Source organism: Megalobrama amblycephala, linkage group LG2, assembly GCF_018812025.1.
Source record: "Megalobrama amblycephala isolate DHTTF-2021 linkage group LG2, ASM1881202v1, whole genome shotgun sequence".
Lineage (NCBI taxonomy): Eukaryota > Metazoa > Chordata > Actinopteri > Cypriniformes > Xenocyprididae > Megalobrama > Megalobrama amblycephala.
The window spans coordinates 57,942,519-57,963,841 of record NC_063045.1 but is presented as its reverse complement, the minus strand read 5'-3'; the positions used below and the strand labels follow the sequence as shown (position 1 = coordinate 57,963,841).

At 37.7% G+C, this 21,323-nt stretch overlaps 1 protein-coding gene across 1 annotated transcript in view; it reads left to right on the top strand.

Moving 5' to 3' along the window:
• The first annotated feature begins 7,067 nt into the window (after positions 1-7,067).
• The window catches only part of LOC125262429 (mast cell protease 4-like), an 18,600-nt gene continuing 4,344 nt past the window's right edge, over positions 7,068-21,323 (top strand). Inside the window, exon 1 of the mRNA XM_048181194.1 lies at positions 7,068-7,148. Coding sequence (XP_048037151.1) covers positions 7,088-7,148 — 61 coding nt within the window. The 5' untranslated portion in view covers positions 7,068-7,087. The remainder of the gene's footprint in view (positions 7,149-21,323) is intronic.

Here is a 21,323-nt window from a genome sequence, read left to right as displayed (position 1 = left end):
GCAGTGGAGTCATTCAGGTTCCTGGGCACCACCATCTCCCAGGACCTGAAGTGGGACAACCACATCGAGTCCATTGTGAAAAAGGCCCAGCAGAGGTTGTACTTCCTTCGCCAGCTGAGGAAGTTCAACCTACCACAGGAGCTGCTGAAACAGTTCTACTCTGCCATCATCGAATCCATCCTTTGCACTTCAATTACCGTCTGGTTCAGCTCAGCTACCAAATCTGACCTCAGAAGACTACAGAGGGTAGTCCGGTCTGCTGAGCGAATCATTGGTACAACCCTCCCCACTCTCCAAGAACTGTACTTAGCCAGAGTGAGAAAAAGGGCAAAGAAGATCACTCTGGACCCTTCACATCCAGCACACTCCCTCTTTGAACTGTTGCCATCCGGTCGACGCTACAGAGCCCTGAACACCAGAACGACCAGACACAGGAGCAGTTTTTTCCCTCAAGCAATCCATCTCATGAACACTTGACAAACACGGAACACACAACACTATTACACATTATTTACTTAAACACTTATTTATATCTCAATTTGCACACATAACTGTACATACAATTGTCTGTAATATATATTGTCTTTTGCTTTTTTTGCACTTTGTCTATCTTTGTAAACAACAAAGAGCATTCAACAGCATCACAGAGGATCTGAGCACGCCACCAGGGCTGGCGCTCTACAACGCAAAAGCGGAGACAGTCGTCTCAGCTGATGCGTCATCATTTGGACTGGGAGCTGTGCTAGTCCAGAGACAGGAAGATGGCCACCTTAAGCCAATCGCGTATAGCTCCAGAGCACTCACAGACACTGAGAAAAGGTACGCACAGATTGAGAAAGAGGCTTTGGCAATCACATGGGCATGTGAGCATTTCTCAGACTTCCTGGTGGGCATCACATTCCATGTTGAAACGGACCACAAGCCTCTGGTTCCGTTACTAGGCTCCAGGAGCCTGGATGAGCTCCCGCCATGCATTCAGAGTCTCCGAATGAGACTGATGGCTTTCAGTTTCTCCATCTCCCATGTGGCCAGCAAGGAGTTGGCCACGGCGGACGTGCTATCAAGGGCGCTGTTGCGAGACAGAGGGCAGCCGGAGCAGGAAGAGGAAGTCAACCTGTATGTAAACATGATTATGTCAACCCTCCCAGCTACAGAAAAGAGGCTACAAGAAATAAGGGACCATCAAGATCGTGATGAAATAGTGAGCCAAGTGAAAAGGTACTGTACTGAGGGCTGACCAGACAGATCCACAATAGACAGAGCTTACCTACCATACGCACATGTCGAGGAAAAGCTATCAGTGGAGAAAGGCTTATTATTGAAAGGATGTAGATTAGTTATTCCCAAGCTGCTACAGACAGACATCCTTTAGAAACTGCACGCAGGACACCAAGGTATAGCAAAGTGTTGTGAAAGAGCCAAGCAATCTGTCTGGTGGCTGGGACTGTGTACACGGCTTCAGAAAGTGGTTGAGGGCTGCGACACATGTGCAAAAGAAAGAATCAACCCCAAAGAGCCACTGCTGCCTACAACAGTCCCTGATAGATCATGGGCAAAGGTGGGTGCTGACTTGTTTCAGTGGAATGATAACTAGTATCTATTGGTGGTAGACTACTTTTCCCGTTTCAATGAGGTAGCTAAACTCACATCTACAATCTCATTAGCAGTAGTGGAACATTGCAAGTCTATCTTCGCCATGCATGGCATACCGTCCGAGGTCATGACAGATAATGGACCCCAGTTCTCAACACAGTGGGGGTTCGCAACACAGTGGGGGTTCACACACACAATGTCCAGCCCCAGATAGGCTATGGAGAGGCAGAGCGAGCTGTGCGGACAGTTAAAGGCTTCCTCCAGAAAGAAAAAGACCCATATCTGGCACTCATGGCTTACAGAGCCACACCACTCGCCAACGGGTACAGTCCAGCACAGCTGTCAATGGGCCGGCAGCTCAGAATAACAGTTCCGGTCACTCTGTCATCTCTCCACCCAGGCTGGACTGACATAACCAAACTCAAAGAGGAGGAACAGAAAAAGAGACTGAGATTGAGCTGGAACTTCAACAAGAGACACAGAGCTCAACATCTCACAAGACTGACACCAGGCAACCATGTTTGGGTAAAGGACACAAAGGAGAAGGGGACATATGATAAGACAGGCGGAAGCACCAAGGTCATACGTCATTGACACTCCTAGAGGGAACCTACGCCGAAACCGAAACCACCTCGTCTCTACGCCAGTGGCGCCAGCAGCGCAGACCATCCTACCAGAGTCAGAGCAATTTACTGGTCAGCCAGTGAGGTCAGATCATGCAGGGCAGGGCCCAGTTCAACCATGCAGTCCTGAGCCTCTGGCACGTTACCCTGCAAGAGAGAGACGACCTCCAGGGTACCTGAAGGACTTTGTGGCTAAATAGCAGGCACCCCTGGTGAGACTGAGTGATTTCTACGGGGCAGAATAAACCCCCACACTCAGTAGAAGGATTGGGCAGTCTACCATACCTTCTTAGTTCAGATTTTCAGTTAATGTTCATTTGCTTATTGTTCTTAAGATACCATTTGATATACAGTTGTACAGGAATATTTGAGAAAAAGACAATGGGTTATGTTGCCTTATGCATAGTGGAACAGTTTGAAATGGGAACAGTTAACTCCCTGAGGTCTGAAAACGTGCCGGCGCGTTTTGCAGGATTTTTTTCACATTGCAGCAAAACAGACTTAAAATACTCCGTCATTTCTTGTCATAGAGACATAAGTAATATATCAATTGAAACTATAGAATGTCTTCTTTTATTTGTGTACACTCAGTGTAAAAACACAATGTTGAATAAAGAAAACTAACATGATGCGTGATCTCTTGTCTCCCTCTGCACGAAGTCCAATCTGATAGTTCTCAGAAAATGAACTGTAACTTATGAATACTAATGACAAAAAAAAGACATTTATGTCTAAAAAAACATTGAAATCTCAGGTTTTAAATCATGCAAGTCAAATCGAAAACAAACATTCTGTGTTTATGTAATCTGTATGAAAAGAGAGCCATGTCAGAAGTCTGTGATTCAGCTCATTATCCGCTAATGCGACCGCGACCACGCCCACGGAGGGAGCGCTATTCAGAGGCAAATTCAGAGGCAATACTTGTATGCATTGTCTCAATCGTGTATTTATTGTCCTGAAAAGTGTTTATCTGGATGTTAAAGCCATGGTTAGCGATCTCTAGAAGACATGCCGTTATTTCCTGGTTCCTTTTCTTCTTTATATGAATTTGTGGCCTAAAGGTGTACAGAGAGCGCCCTCTGGCTGCAAGTATGAATTGAAAACACCTTTCCTGAAATGTCCTCTTCTTCTTTAGAATAATTTGTGGACTAAAGGTGTACAGAGCGCCCTCCGGCTGCAAGTATGAATTGAAAACACAGTATCCAGCACTCATAGTGATGATAATAAATACTGAATAAATATTACTCCTCAGTATAGAATATTGACATAAACATATGAGAATCCATCAATATTTCTCCAAATGTGCATGCTTTTAAGCTAAAAGCCTATATGAAATGCCATAGAGGTTACATAATTGTTCAGACACTTTGCATCACATAAATACATTATATTTTAAAGAATTTAATAGAATACCATTATTTTAAATTGAGCTGAGACATGATTACAGAGGGTTTTTTCACAGCCTACCTGACTGAATTTAATGGCTTCATTAATATGCAAGTCATTTCAGGTCATTATTATGTGATTCTTTTGTCTTCTCCGGTGTAAATGACCCATTATTCATGATGATTCACGCCTCCACGCATACTGTGTTTCTTGACAAAAAGTGTCTTACAAAAACTAAATCAATATATTGTTTTATATGAACAAGTAGGCATTATAATTTTTACATAATTTTGAAGCAAAAACTCTAGTCTACAACCTCCAATACCCAGAAGTGACCTATGTTTTTTGTTTTTTCAATAACCACACATAAACATTATTCCTTCAAAAATACAAACATGTACATACATGTTCCTCACATATTATGGTAGCCTAGTTTGTGCTGAATACAGTGTAATAACACTTTTGTCATTAATATGTTTATGAACAACTGAAAAAAGCACAAATGTCAGGGCATGTCAAAACTTCTCCAAGCCCCAAATCAGCCTCAGACTCCAAAGGGTTAACCTTTGATATAGTCTGTTACAGTACAGATGGGTTAGTTTAATCTTGAGTTATATATCAGTACAACTGATCTTAGAAAGGGGGATGTAGTGTTAAGGGATTTTATAGGACACATGATGTGACATTTCCCCCTTATGGTTAGGTGGGGGAAGTGGTAAACCAGGCACTGTAATAAAGTCATGCTTAGAGAGCACACGTTGGACATGTCTCTCTGTTTATTTAAGTTAGAGCCACTTAACTCTACAGTTACGACCTTGAATCATTCATTACAAATAATTGTTTAAAAACGTTGATTCATCTATGAAACAAGTGACATCTTTATAATTGAATCACTGAATCATTTATTCAAACCGATTTTTAAAAAATAATAATAATTCATTCAAAATAATTAATGGTTTTTGAAAATAGACTGCAGCAACCAACATTACGTCAAAGTCTCTAGTACTCTCTACTCTGACCTTTCATGTGTCTGCTTGATAATTAAGAAAATATTGTTTGGAGGAAACATGAAATGGGCCTGTTTAATGTTATAAAATATTATATAGTTATATAATATGCTATATTTATATTATATATGTATATTTAAATACATCTGAAAAGTCATTGAAAGTAAGAAAAAAATAAAATAAAAAATCTTCCCATATAGAGTCCCCCCAGTAAATCTCAACCATTTCCAGCCCTGAATATAGTGCATATTTAGCCAATGGTTAATTTTTCTAGCTAACATGCTATGGTCATTAAATGGCTTTCCTGAGGTAAATGTAATGTTGACATGATTGATCAGTTACACGAGACTGACATTTCAGTAAGTTGTTCTGTATTTTTCCAACATTCTAACCAGTAGCGGCTCCTGACCATAAATGTAGGTATGTGTTTTTATTTATTTATTTATTTATTTATTTTATTTTATTTTAAATATTAGGCTAACTAATTGTAATGTGTATGAATGTAGGTGTATTGAACATGTAATTGTGTGGGAGCTGATTGTGTATTAGACCACTGTTTTTCCCAGTGTTCAAAGTTCATGTACAATGTATGTGTTTTGTTTTGATTTTCCTATGTGAATATGGTATAGTTTATATGTTTTGTATTTTATTTCATCTGGCTGCTTTAGGGGAGTTGTTGTACTAGATGAGACAGTAGGGGGTGGTGTGATGCAGTGATAAATAGTCTCTTATTGGCCTGTTTAGCTGAGCAATACATGAAACAAACAAAACAAACAAGCCCTGGAAATTGATAAAAGAACACATATTATACAGACACTTGATATTTAATATTATCAGATGATTAGTTAATTGCATTTGATAGATTTTACTTTCAATAAAACATTTGCGATGGGTTTATAAAAGATGTTTTATGCATGTTTGGGCTGAGTTTTTGTAGCATTTACACTGTTCTGACCAGCAGGTGTCACCAGCGTGTGGTGTGTGGAACGCTTAGTTCGAAACTGAATCATTTTGCAAATTGTGTCGAAGCTTTGAAAGGAGTAATTTCTCCCACCACTAATCTTAATACCAGGTCCAAAACGGGCGTTCTTTCTCTCTCGCATTAGTAATGTTAAGTGAGTTAAGTTCCTCAATTCTTCAGTATAACTTTCAATAAAGTATCACATGGCAAGCATTAATCATTCAAGTGTCTTCATTGTCAACCATATTACAATAATACATGGGGGGCACAAAAGTAATCTCACATTAGTTCACTTGGTGGCCAATTTGGTTACATCCTCAATTTTTATTCATGCAAGTATGGCTCATATGATCTGTTTGAATGGAGAAATACTGAAAACTTCAAAACTGTTGGTCAAGATTAGGAATAAAATTAAACAAATATTGCATGATAAATTCAGATTTAGCTCAAACTCTACAAAATAAATAAAAATTAAAAAAACTTATGAGAATGTAAAGAGGATCAATTGTAACGTATCTCAGACAACATTTGTACCTAGGCTACAGAATTTTCCCTAAAAGTATAAAAGAGTTACACCATATATATACACTGATCAGCCACAACAATAAAGCTGACTGTATAACTTTGATTATATCATTACAGTGGCACTGGTCAAGGGGATGGGTATATTAGGCAGAAGTCAGTTCTTGACTTTCATGAGCTGAAAGCAGGAAAAATGGGCAAGTGAAAAGATCTGAGTGACTTCGATAAAGGCCAAATAGTGATGAATAGATGACTGGATTCAGAGCATCTCTAAAATGGCAAGGTTTGTGGGGGATTTTCACTTTCAGCAGCATAATGGACCATGCCATACTGCAAAGAAATTGTTCAGGAATGGTCTGAGGAACATAAAGGGTTCAAGGTGTTGCCTTGGCCTCCAAATTCCCCAGATCTCAATCCAATTGAAAATTTATGGGATGTGAAGAACCAACAAAACCGGATCCATAGAGGACCCAAACCTTCACAAGCTTGCAGGAGGTTAAAGGATCTGCTGGTAAAAAAAACGTCACGAGGGGGACCTACACGATATTAGACAGGTTGTCTTAATGTTGTGGCTGATTAGAGTAATATAACTGTGTACATAAGTGTTTGCTGTGGTTCATGAAAGCCCATTTTGATGAAACTTTACATTTTTCATGTTGCACATTCTATTTTACCACCTTTGTTACGTTTTTTTTTTTTTTTTTTTTTTTTTAAAGGTGCAAAGCACATACTAACATTATATCAGTTAATGATATATATGGTTATGAAATGTAAAATATTCAAAATGCATGCTTACATTCTTAATTCTTATCATCCAAACCATCTGTGGCTTCAGTGAAACCACAAGGATTAAAAAGAACAATACTTCTAATCGTGTTGATCATACTACAATATTAAAAAAAGAAGTAAGTAACAGTCAGCTCAGTGACTCCACCCACCTTTGAAGTATATTTATACCATGTTTAGCCAGTGAGAGCTCACGGATCATCTTCATCATGACCATCATCATCTCTCTGCTCCTGTTGGCCTCTCTGCTGCCACACCTGACCTTCACTGGTGAGACTGATTATTTAACAGCATATTACGATGACTTTTACAAGTGTTTAATTGGTATGTGCTGAATAAGTTGACTAACAGCACTATCTCTCTCTCAGCTCATGTGAATGTGGGTATAGTGAATGGAAAAGAAGTCAGACCCCACTCCAGACCTTACATGGTTTCTCTTCAGACATATGGGGGACCATATCTGTGGTGGATTCCTCATTTCTGATCAGTTTGTCCTGACTGCCGCACATTGCTGGAACGGGTAAGAGATTGTTTAGAGTGAACTGCAATGTTGAGTTAAAATTACTTTTGACTGATAATGACTGAAGTGCAACCTGTATATCAGTTATGACATAAATGATAATTTCCAATACGCTCTTTCAACAGACGTAATATTCTGATGGTTGTTGTTGGTGCTCATGACTTAAGGACAGCAAGAGTTCAGATCACATCAGAGTGAAGTCCTACATCCCTCATCCAGACTATAGGCCTACAAATAAACCTCATAATCATGATGCTGACATCATGCTTTTGAAGGTAACAACCTGTAATATATTTAGTTATTCAAAATAATATCCAGTTAGGAAACAGTAACACAAACCACTATGTTTGGATTTCTATCGCAATTTTTTGCTTTATAAATTACTGAAGGGATTTAAATAATTTTTCTGCAAATGGCCAAGTGCCTCTTTGAGTCTGTTTTCTGCATTATTAATTTATTGCTCTGTTTTGCAAGAAAAAAACCTGAAAATGTATTCTGTAATAACTTCAAAAACAACAGTATAATCAAACAAATTTCAGTCATATAAAAGATTTTTAAAATGGTTGTATTTTTTAATTACAGCTAGAGAAAAAAGTCGAACTAAACAACAAGGTTGGAGTGATGCCATTACCAAAGAAAGGAGAAGACGTCAAACCAGAGGCTGCCTGTAGTGTTGCCGGCTGGGGAACACTGAATAATGGTTCAGGGAGCAATGTTCTAATGGAGGCAAAAGTTTCTATAATGGATATCAAAAAATGTAGAGATATATGGCAAAAGTTCGACTCAACCTCAGTTTCACTCTCACAGATGATCTGTGTATATGGCCGTGGTGGATCCTGCTTTGTACGTAAAAAAGATGATTCACAGACTTTATGGTAATGTATGAACTGGTTTCACTACTGATGTGTTGATCTGTGTTTCTTAACAGGGGGATTCAGGAGGTCCTTTGGTTTGTGGAGACATTCCTGTTGGTATCACATCTTTCGGTGACCCACTCTGTAATTCATCTGATCATCCTACTGTGTATACTAAGATTTCAGCATATATTGAGTGGATTGATGTAGTTACTAGAAATGTATAGTGACTTCATGGAAACTAAAGAAGGAAGAAATGTTATTCTTGAATTCTTCCATAAACCGTTCTTTCAATAAAAGTATCACATGGCAAGCATCAATTATAGTCAAAGTGTTCTCATTGTCATATCCAATATATAATTTAGACAACACCCTCACTGAATGGGAAAAACTAAAATACCCAAAACTGTTGGTCAAAATTACAAAATTACAAAAAAAAAAAAAAAAAAAAAACAAACAAAAAAAACATTTCAAAACAGGAATTATATATATTGAGTTGTAAAATAAAGAGCTTTGTAAAGATCTAACCACAGATAGTGAGTCAGTTTTACTAAGCTCTCAACTGACTTCTAACATATAACAGAATTTACAACAAGACATGGATTACATGTCTTGGGGCAGATTAAGTATAATATATATATATATATATATATATATATATATATATATATATACACACACACACACGTTTATGCACATATATGCACACCACTCGGTTTCTCTGTCGAATCAGAACCTCTTTATTTGTCCATTTATGGATAACCAGGCACAGATACACATCATCAGAATGAGGGCCACACCCATTACAAATGTTAACACCCCCGCTTGCTCTCATACTGTGCAGTACTGTATACAATAACATAAAACATGAGGATTTACATGGCAAGCATAACAATTTTGAAGTTGAGTTGTCAATGGTTTAGTCGACATCATCCACCATTTCTTCTGTGGGGCAATACTCAATTGTCACCTGGCCATCACTGAGTGCGGATCAAATAAATGATACCTTATATCAACATGTTTACATCTTTGTCAGCACAGTGGGTTCTTTGAAAAAGCTTTTTTTCTTTTCTTTTTTCCTTCTTTTCTGTTTACTGCACACACAGTGATCGACTAAATTCTGAACAAAATCATTCTCAGTAAGGTAGTCATGTAACATTTTGTTCCAGTTTCTACCTGACTGTTTTAAACCATACAGTGACTTGTTCAGCTTGCCGACTAGTTTTTCTCCCACATCTGACTTTACTTCAAATCCTTCTGGCTGTTCCATGTAAATCTCAGTCAACTGGAGCATGTAAATAAGCAAGTTTAGCACATATATTTGCATGTAATAAAGAAATATTCATATTATGGTAAATTACTGTCATGTTTATTTTATATAGTGATGAGCAAGGGGGCCCCCTGGTGGTTTGGGGGCCCTATGCAACTTGCGTAGTTTGCATATAGGGAGCATTGCCTCAGCAAACAATGTTTTCAGCATCAAATTTGGTTACGGAAGAAATGTTTATATACAATAAATGAGGTCAACGGCGCTGTTGTAACAGCGGTCATCAACTGATTTAATTGCTTGTTCAGCAGGGGGCCCCCTAAACCTCTGGGGCCCTACGCATTTGCACAATTTACATTCGTGTTTCCTAATTTTGTATGTATAACGTGACAATTCAAATGCTTAAAACATAAGGAATATAAGAAAATAAAAGTAAAATACTAATTTATTTATTTATTTATTTATTACATTTCTTTGTATATTTACAACGTTATTACCTAGTTCTGGCTTGAAGCTCTGACAGTGCAGGCTGATGGGTCTTTAACTTACCGTAGGTCACTAGTTTGGGGGTGTTTGTCTTTCCCTTCCTGTCTTGTTGGGTGGGGGGGGGGGGGTCTGTTCTTTCCCTTCCTGTCTATGTCATCAATGTACAGATTATGCATATCTGTCGATGCAGCAGCTTTTTTCTCACTCAAGCACATGTATAGTACAGTATTGTCTAAATCTCCTGTTAACCATGTAAGCGAAAAGTGCTTTACAATGTATAGCAATAGTCTAGCAGTTGCACCACAGTTTATTGGCATTTCCAATGCTATCTCACAACCAATTCGTACGTATTTTACGAGGTGGTTAATTCGTATGAATTCGTACGATTTGTCTAAACCCCAGTGACGGGTAGGTTTAGGTGCAGGTTGGGGTAGGTCATTCGTTGAATTCATACGAATTTCTCAACTCGTAATAATACGTACGATTTAGCAAAAAACATATGAATTCGTACGAGTGAGGTCTTATGAATTCATACGAATTAGCCACCTTGTAAAATACGTACGAACTGCCGTGAGATTGGATTGGCATTTCCTGTACACCTGCTATGATCTGTTGATGTTTGTGTCGAAGAAGGCTCTGCTCTTTTCTCTTTGTTGGGGGGTTAAATCATGTTACATGTGCAGCAGCATGTCTCACATGCTCATACCAATGTCTATGAACGTATTGGCAGTAGCAAGTCTCGGTACTTGCTCTACAGCAGCAACGTAGCAGATCTATTCCACCAAGACCAAATACATTAAAATTGTCACATCTATTACCATGCCAATCTCATTTATCCTACCAATATCCCGAGAGCTGATTTTGGTGGCCTTTATTAACCTCCCGGAGTCGTGTGGAGCACATATTTATGATGGATGGATGTGGATGGAAGCATTTTCTTCAGCTCATATTAGTGACCCTCATTATAAAGCTTGGATGCTTCAGGATATTTATTAATATTTCTCAGATTGTTTTCATCAGAGAGAAAAGAGTACACTTAAGATGGCTTGAGGGTAAGTAAAGCTTGGGCTAATTTCCATTTGGAATTTAACTAATCCTTTCAGTTTGTGCGCCCAAGCTTCAAATTTTTATGACAGTTTTTGTACATGGACATTTTTGTCCTCTATGGACCTAAGTGTAACTTTTTTTAATTGATGCATAAGGGTTAAAGACTCCTGCAAAAGGGTCTTCACTTGGTGTAACTACTTTTGAAATGACACATATACTATGATAGTACTCAACCTAGTGGGTACACGACTTCTAGGGAGAAAATTGTTTAAACCCAAAATGTATTTTTACTTACACTAAAGCTAAAGTTTAGCTAATTGTTTGTAACTTTACAGTGTAAGCATCATTACAAAGTATGTTAATACAATATGGTTGTCAATGCATATTGTTATAGGTCAGGCCTAAAACGCAAAACTCAGTTTTAAACAGTCCTTGTTTACCACAAAAATGCATGATTTCTTCCTCATCTTGACAGAGGTGAGAACCTGACAGTTGTGGTTGGAGCTCATGATCACAATCATGCTCTAGCTGCATGGACCACATCCACCCTGAAAGTCTGATAAATGACATCACGCTACTTCAAGTAAATGACTAAACTAGGTTTTGCAGGACAAACTGCAATAAAACAGTTTGTCCATTTGTAACGTTAGTGTACTGAACCCAAGTGCAGTTTATTTAACCAAAGTGTGAACCAAATACAAAAAGAAACACAAACTTGACATGTTAAAACTATGAACATTAAAATAAACTTGAACATAAACATGGACTTAACTTGACTTGACATGGACTCACCAAACAGCAGTTACAGGGACAAAGCTAGACAAGATACAGTTCTTCTTCTTCTTCTTCTTTTTTAGGGTTTAACGGCAGCTTGCATCCATTAGCGTTGCACAACGTTTTATTTTCCTGTTATGTCCATTATATCATATTCTCCTCATCAGTCCAGTCCTTGATAAAAAACTGCAAATACTTCTTCTGCCTTGTTCATTCTCACCACTTCCCATTATTTCCTTCATTCCTGTCCCTGTTAGACCAACTTTTCCTAACTCTTCCATCATCTTTTTTCATCATATTCCATGAGATATGCCAAAAAGATTAAGTTTTGTCTGAACAAAGCCTTAGAGATTTGATCATAGAACTAGAGCAAAACTTCAGTCTCAAGCAGTCATTTAAGTACAACCTGAATTCCTGAAATGTTTTGACATTTTTTAAATTTGAATAAAATCAAAACTAAAAGACTTTCAAATCACATGAGCCAATATTTTATTCACAATAGAACGTAGATAACATAAATGTTTATACTGAGAAATTTTACAATTTTATGCACAAAATGAACTAATTTCAAATTTGATGCCTGCTACAGGTCTCAAAATAGTTGGGACGGGGGCATGTTTACCATGGTGTAGAATCTCCTCTTCTTTTCAAAACAGTGTGAAGATGTCTGGGCCTCGAGGTTATGAGTTTCTGGAGTTTTGGTGCTAGAATTTGATCCCATTCTTGCCTGATATTGGTTTCCAGCTGCTGAAAAGTTTGTGGTCGTCTTTTGTTTAATGATGCGCCAAACGTTCTCTATAGGTGAAAGATCTGGACTGCAGGCAGGCCAATTAAGCACCCGGACTCAGAGATGTTCACAAGTCTTTATCACTGGAGTCTGAGTTAAGTCTACAGTCTTTTGTCACAAGTCCGAGTTGAGTCTCAAGTCATTAAAAATTTTTTTTCTCATAATCAAATCCTATTTTTTATACTAGCTGTATTATATAGACAAAATAATATGATCTTTCTATCATCTGTTTTATTTTAAATTAAGGTCCTATGATGTAAGGGATAATGTACATCCAGCTTATTACTTTATAATTCATTACAATGTACAAAACAGTCATCCTGGCAACACGAGTAGTCATTTTCAAAACATATGGCACGGTGGCTCCCGTCATGTTTCATGACTCTTATGACATTTCGGAGTTTATACGCACGGACATACGTAATCAAATTCTATGACAAGAGTCCACTCTACCATGACACGTAAGGAAATATATATGAGACGCAGATATTATGAAACTATTTTAACACAACACAAATTCTTTATTTATTATATAATGGTAAAAGACTTGAGTCGTTTTTAAAATATTCCGAGTCTTTTGTGCCGAGTCAAGTCTGAAGTCATTTCAGGTCGAGTCCGAGTCCGAGTCTGAGTCTGAAGTCTGTTAAAATGCGACTCGAGTGCGTCTCGAGTCCGAGTCTCTAACCTGAGTGCCCATTTCTGCCTGGACTCTTCTACGATGAAGCCATGCTGTTGTAATAGCTGCACTATGTGGTTTTGCATTGTCCTGCTGAAATAAACAAGGCCTTCCCTGAAATAGACATTGTCTGGAGGGGAGCATATGTTTCTCTAAAACCTTTATATACCTTTCAGCATTCATAGTGCATTCCAAAACATGCAAGCTTCCCATACCGTATGCACTTATGCACCCCCATACCATCAGAGATGCTGGCTTTTGAACTGAACGCTGATATCACACCGGAAGGTCTCCCTCCTCTTTAGCCCGGAGGACATGACGTCCGTGATTTCCAACAAGACTGTCAAATTTGGACTCGTCTGATCATAGAACACTTTTCCACTTTGAAACAGTGCATTTATAATGAGCCTTGGCCCACAGGACACTTCTGGATCATGTTCACATATGGCTTCCTTTTTGCATGATAGAGCTTTAGTTGGCATCTGCAGATGGCACGGCGGATTGTGTTTACCGACAGTGGTTTCTGGAAGTATTCCTGGGTCCATTTAGTAATGTCATTGAAACAATCATGCCGATGAATGATGCAGTGTCGTGTGAGGGCCCGAAGACCATGGGCATCCAATAAAGGTCTTCGGCCTTGTCCCTTACGCACAGAATTCCCTTATGCTCCAGTTTCTCTGAATCTTTTGATGATGTTATGCACTGTAGATGATGAGATATGCAAAGCCTTTGCAATTTGACATTGAGGAACATTGTGTTTAAAGTATTCCACAAACTTTTTACACACTCTTTCAAGATTGGAGTGCCTCTGCCCATCTTTACTTCTGAGAGACTCTGCCTCTCTAAGACATCCCTATCATAGCTAATCATGTTATAGACCTGATATCAATTAACTTAATTAGTTGCTTAATTAGTTGCCCCCATGCCAACTTTTTTGAGACCTGTAGCAGGCATCAAATTTGAAATGAGCTCATTTAGTGGATAAAAGTGTAAAATCTCTCTGTTTAAACATTTGTTATGTTATCTATGTTCTATTGTGAATGAAATATCAACTCATGTGATTTTAAAGTCATTTTATTCAAATGTAAAAAACATCCCAACATTTCTGGAATTCGGGTTGCAATTATACTTAAATTATAAAATACTAGCATACCTAGTAGTCCCATTATCCTGAAAAGTAAAACAACTTTTTGCATGATAAAGCTTTAGTTGGCATCTGCAGATGGCACGGTGGATTGTAATCTACCTAATCTATAAAAAATGCTACTATACCTAGTAGTCCCATTATCCTGAACGGTAAAACAACTTGTCAATAAAAATAAAATTTGTCATCCAGTTTTCATTATGAAATTTCTCAGCATTAAGGATTGAATTTCTTGCTGTAGCTATATGTAAAGGTCAAAAAGTGCCAAATAAAGATAAGGACATCAAGGCCAGTGACAAATGCAGTCTTGCAGGATGGGGGGGGAAACACCAATAGTACAGCAAGTGCTAAACTTAATGAAGATGGAGAGGGAAAACTGAGTTTGAAACAGTCCATTTATAATGAGGGAAAACGTATTCCACCTCAATGATGGTGTGCGCAGGTGGTCGTGGAGGATTTTGTCAGGTTAGTATATTCACAGCCTGTAACTTTCTCCATTCTCAGGGTGATTCTGAAGGACCTTTGGTGTGCAACAAAGCTGCAGCTGGTGTCATTTCATTCAGTCAGGCAACAACCGTGATCTACATAATTGGATGTCTTCACCAAAATGTCCAAATTTCTGTCTTGGATAAAATGTATTTTTGGAAGTGTGAAGCAAGAACTTGATTAATAAACATTTTATTTCCTAACAACACACTCTGTTGATTTTATGTGGGGAGTTTTGGAGATCATATTGTAATTTGACATTTTGATCGATTTTTCAGAATTGACAAACACCAAACACTTTTCAGTGGAAAGATGGTTTTGATCCTTCTCAGCAGCCTTGGTTTCCTGTGGGGGGCCCACATCTCATCGCATGTGGTCAGACAACGTCTTTCTGCGTCACTCTAGTTTGCAAAGACATCTTAAATAGGTCTGATGTTCTGCAAAGTCATGAGCCTCACCACAGATTAGAAATAGTCTATTCTTACTGGAAACACCTGAAAATTTATGTTAGCTCACACCTGTTATGAGACTACTAGTATAGCATTAAATTGTCATGGAGAAAACTGAGGAAATTCTTTAAAAAATAAAACTGTTTCCACTCAGGTTTTTCAGAACATTCTCCTCGTCTGCCATTGGTCAAACAGCCAAACTTCCGCCATTGGCTGAACTGTTGCTATGTCAGGCTGTGGTGCGTTTCCCAAAGCGAATTATGGTCGCAAGTTCCGTCGTTACCAATAGAGTTCAATGGTACTTACGACTATAGTTGACTAACAGTGGTTTCGGGAAAGTTTATCATTTGCATATGTTTTTAAGCCTTGCCAATTTAAACATTCAAGCGCAAGAGAAGTTTTGTGCGCGCCCACATCCGAAGCGCACGCCCAGAAAGCCGCGTCTGACAGCATGTGAGTACTGAATTAAGCACTCTTTCGCATCTTGTGCTTGAGTGGACAAATTCTTGGCGAGTATCCTAGTAAGCATATTCGGTTATGTCTTAGGTGAATGTAAACATTTGAGGATGTAAATGCATGTGTAACAGTATATTGGATCCGTGCATTAGTCTTAAAGTGACAGCAGCCTAATATTCCTGCTGCTGTGTCAATAACATTAATCAAACAACAGATTTGCTGCAAAACAATCACCCAGTGCTCTTCACTGAACAACTTTTGTAACTTTAATAAGGATTAATAATGTTTAATAATTTATACAGTGAAGACTATGCAGTGCTATTTTACATTTGATTACTATATTCAACTTCTGTACCTAGTCTATATCTAAGATATACTGTTACAACAGAGACGGCTCGGAGGCAGATGTAAAAGCAAGTACAATGTTTTATTGATATCAGCAGAGATAACGGTGAGTATATGGCAATTACTGAAGCTTGGAATGTAGATAGAAGAATAGATACTGTCCTTTTGTTGATTGTAGGAAGAGTATGGATGAATACGCTGGAGACTGGAGACTGGAGCTCACACACAGTTGGAGAAGCACACGGGAACTGGAGACTGGAGACGTTGGAGACGTTGGAGACGTTGGAGACGTTGGAGAGTTGGAGACGTTGGAGCGTTGGAGACGTTGGAGACGTTGGAGACGTTGGGACGTTGGAGACGTTGGAGACGTTGGAGACGTTGGAGACGTTGGAGACGTTGGAGACAGGTAAGTAGCAGATTGGAGTCCTTGAGGTAAGTACACATGGAGATGTGGTACGAACGAGACCGGACAGTGACTGTGTGTGAGTGTGGGGTATTTAAGGTGGAGGTGATTGCTGAGATGATGACGTGCAGGTGGCGGCGATTAGTACTCCGGAGATTGCGTGCATAGGTATTGGAGGGAGGTGGAACCTGACGTGTCTGTGACATATACCTGAAATGTACAGTTTATTTAATTGGCATTTTTATTTTATTTTTTAATTTTCTGCTTGTAGTTTGATTATTTGACCTTATTTTATTACAGACTGTTTACTTGACTTTAATAGCATTTGAAATTTACATTTTATATTATTTTTATATATATATTTTTTTTCATTTGCATTGTTCTTGCATTCCATGTAAAAAATCTGGTGAGTAAAATAAAAAATTTACTAGCCAATGGAAACTCAAGCTTCAGTGTGTTCATAGAGGGTTGACTACACAACATCAGGAAGATCAGGCCTGTGATTCAGGTCAAGAGGTCCTTTGGTTTTCTGGAGACACTACAGTTGGTGTCACATCATTTTGTGACATTGAACTATTTAACGTGTACCCTAAAATTTCAGCATATCTTCCATGGATCCACCAAATAATTAGAAATGTTAAGTAACTTCATGAAAAATAAAAAGGGAAGAATTGTTTTTCTTGAATTATTCCATTAATCTTTCAAAAAAGTACTGCATCAACCAGTCAATGTGTCCTCATTGTCACAACCATTTCTAATTATAATATTATAACATGGAGGCACATGTCCAAAGACATTTTACATCAGCTCACATGGTGGCATCTGAACAACTGCCTAAATTTACAGTATGCAAGTATGGCTCATATCTACTTGAATGAGGAAAAATCTTCAAAACTGGTAAAGAATTTTTCAGACTGGTGAAAAATAAAATAAATAATGAGTAGTTCATTGTTGCACATTGTCGAGACGTGAATCAATGTGAAACGACTGAATGTGCAATAAACACTAACAATCAACTGCTGCAGTTACTTAAACTCACCACCAGAGGTCAGTCTTGGTACTTCCTCACATGCATTAATTAGTTGTCAGTTGCCTCTCTCTTGTTTAATGGCATACACACTGCATCATAAAGCCTCAAATACAGGCTTTTTCGCTGTGTATAAAAAATACAATATGGTTCAAATTACTAATTAAATTCGCACAGCAGCAATCGTTCTCCCCTCCGCCATGTTAAAGTCTATGGCCCGCACAACTTATGACTTTGGGTATCAAAATGATCCCCGAGCTTCCCAGTGGGGCTTGAGAGGTCCAATTCATGTCCAATTTTTAACTAGGAAAATATTCAGCAGGGCAGATGATCTGGCGTCCAGTCTGTCTTTCTGTGCGCTTTTGGAACTTTTTTCCCTTTTTTATATAATACAATACAAAGTTTATAGTTTATTTGATACAACTTTTGGCTTTCATGGAAAATGGCACAATTGTTTACACTGAATTATATGAAAGGATTATTGTGATGTCAAAATTAAGACATGAAAAGTCGAAATTATGACAAGTGAAAATGACTGTTGTGGAAATGTTAATTTTTCATATGATTTTAACCTGTATTCTTGTGAAATATGATGCTTATGGAACATGGTATGATGTTGGCTTAAGTGGTAATGTTTAACATAGTGTTAACATAGATGTTAGAAATAGAAAGAGCAAGATATGGTATGGGGACATGCAAGATGTATGTTAAAAACATGTCTGTGCTAACAATGTGTGGAAAGTTACAGCCACTAAGAGATGTTCCAAATATGGTAAAAGGATAGAGACTTCGGCCTTGGAGGTTAGAGATATAAAAGTGAGGGGAAGCTTTCGTTCTTGGTCTTACACTCTGCAGCTACTTGTGTTTCTGTATGACCTGTCTGACCCTTCTTGCAAGAAATAAAAGCTTTAAAGACAATTGGACGTGTTTGTCTCTTATGCAGTAGAGTCGGAGTTGATTTTTTTGCCACAACACAGTCATAATTATGACAGTCAAAATTTTGAAAAATCAGTTTTGAGACAAAAAAGTAAAAGTTATAGCATGCTAAGTCATAATTATATGACTTAGTATGCCATAATTAAATCATAGTTATGAGAAATCAAAATTGACATACTTTTCATCTTTATGACTGTCAAAATTTCAATTTTAAATCTCATTAATATAACTCAGTTTGTCATAATTTTGACTTCATGATTTACAAAACCATGATTTTTATTCTTTTTTCTTATATCTTTTTAACGCAAGGCACTACAGGCATCAGTCAATTTTGAGGTTTTGGGCTATTTGGCTTTTTTTTTTTTTTTTTTAAATAATTCAAACTAGTGGAAAGAAAACATCCAAAATACACTTTTAAAGTGTTGATTTTATTGCATAAAAAAAGCATCAAATTCTAATCAAAGTTGTTATTTTTGTGGGGTTCAGATTGGTCTTATTGGGCTATGCGTTTTTAAGAGACATGAATTATTGACTGGACCTCTTCTGTTCTATTTGGGAGTTGCAGGACGTTTTGATGGGAATTTGGTGATCACCCTTGCGTGAAATTGAGAGACATGAGGGTAGATACTCCAAACACCCTAGCAACATGGCGAACACCTTGGCAACCACACAGAAACACCCTAGAACGGTGGCTAGAATAGTTGTTATTTGATGTTAATTTTTGAATGCTTTCCACAGAATTGATGTGCAGCCCGAATGCTCAATGTAAATGATAAATCACAAGAATTTTGTTCAATGTTTGTATTGAGTTCAGGTGAATATACAGTACATTAAACAGTACAATAGTTAAAGACTGTCACAATATTTCAGTAGAAAGAGACCATATATTTGCACTTAAAGCAACATTTTCTGATCAAATTCATTTAAACAAATGGGGAATAATTATGATTATTATACATATTTAATATAATCTTGTGCACCAGTTCATTGCAGGTTACCGATTCTAACACTTGCAGTTTATTAGGTTGCTAAATAAACTTTGTTGTTAATATTACATCAATAACAAGAGATACAATATGTTTTTGTGCTTAAAAGTTGTGCTTGTAAAGGGTCTGTTCACACCAAGTTTAAAGTGACTAAAATACATGAAAGTATAAAATATTTGCAAACCATTTTTTTTGCACCAAAACTGTTTTGTCTGAAAAGTTTGGATACCTGAATAAACGGCATTTGATCAATTTAATAAATCAATCTTGTGTCCGTATATACAAAACTAAAAGGTTAATCTTAAAATCTTGCCGACTTGGTGTGAATAGGACCAGAAATCTACAGGACATAACATCAAAAATACACATAAAAAGCCATTCATATGACAATATCATGACTATATGCCTGATATTTAACAGTAAAAAGAATAACTTAGTTTCAAAGAATGGCAGTTAAACTCATGTGCTGTATACATTTAAAGTGAGAAGTGCAATAAGTTAATAGTGGTTAGCTTCAGCTTAGTTTGGTGCACTGGTCATACGGTTTTGTGTCTGTGATAACAGTCCGTTATGAGTTCTTTAAGCTGAAGTGTGTATTTTTTATTCATTAAAATCGTCTATCCTGGTTTAATGTGCAGATAAACTGCTAGTAAACCATTCGTAGTGTGAGTTACCAAACGTTGGCTATGTTCGGAATAGCATACTACTAGTAATGTTTCTGTATAGTATTTATGCTGTGCATAGTATGTATCATTTCTGTATGCTTAGAATTCCCAGGTGTAAATGTGCAGTATATATCCCATAATGCATTAAATTTTCTTGCCTTATTATTTATTGTTGCATAATGTGTACAGTTTCTCATACATAAAATAGTGGGCAGTATTCAGAGTATAGTACTGAGCAGTTTTTAGTAGTGTTGTCAAAAGTACTCAACTTGAAACTGAAATTTTAAAAACATGATGCTTTGAGTGCTGTTGAGTGGATTCGTAAACCTCTGATTGGCCATTGTGTTCACACGCTCAACATATATGTCTGTTATTGGCTACAATGATCAACGTACGGGAGCATTTGAAAGCATGCAAAGTGTTTGAATTTGAAAGCGTGTGCTCCCGTGTTTATCTGTGTGAGTTCTCCGTGAAGAGCGTCGTTGATGTCTATTTACGACATGTTTTTGTAGTGTTGATCATTGTAGCCAACAACAGACATATCTGATGTGTGCGTGAACACAATGGCCAATCAGAGGTGTTTACGAATCTGCTCAACAGCACTCAAAGCATTACATTTTTAAAATTTCAGTACCGACTCGGTACTTTTGACAACTCTTGTTTGCAGTATGCAGTGTGCTAGTATACCATTCCGAAGGCTCTTTCAAAACATCGCTTTGTTTGTTTGAGTGGTCCGAAATGTCAACTTCTGACTCAACCAATGGTGCGAGTTTGGAGCAGAGATACACTGAAAGAAGGGGTGTGTTTTTGAAACCTGTTTGTAAACAGTCATTATTTTTGCGATTTTGTGCCTCTAGTGGTGTATAAATTTCACACAGCAGCTTTAAATACACGGCAAAGTTTCGCTAAACCGTTCCAAATTTTCTTGCTGGTAATTCGTCAATAGATTAATCCACACAGGACAATGAAAAACTTACGAAACACATAAAACGGTATTAATAATAACACATTGAAATATTTCTCATCTTCATAAGTCGAATTCCATCAATGCAGCATACCTTAGCCTTCATACGGGCGGATACGTTCAAGGGAATGTACAAGAGGTTCAAATGTATATACGCTGTGTAGAAAAATAGC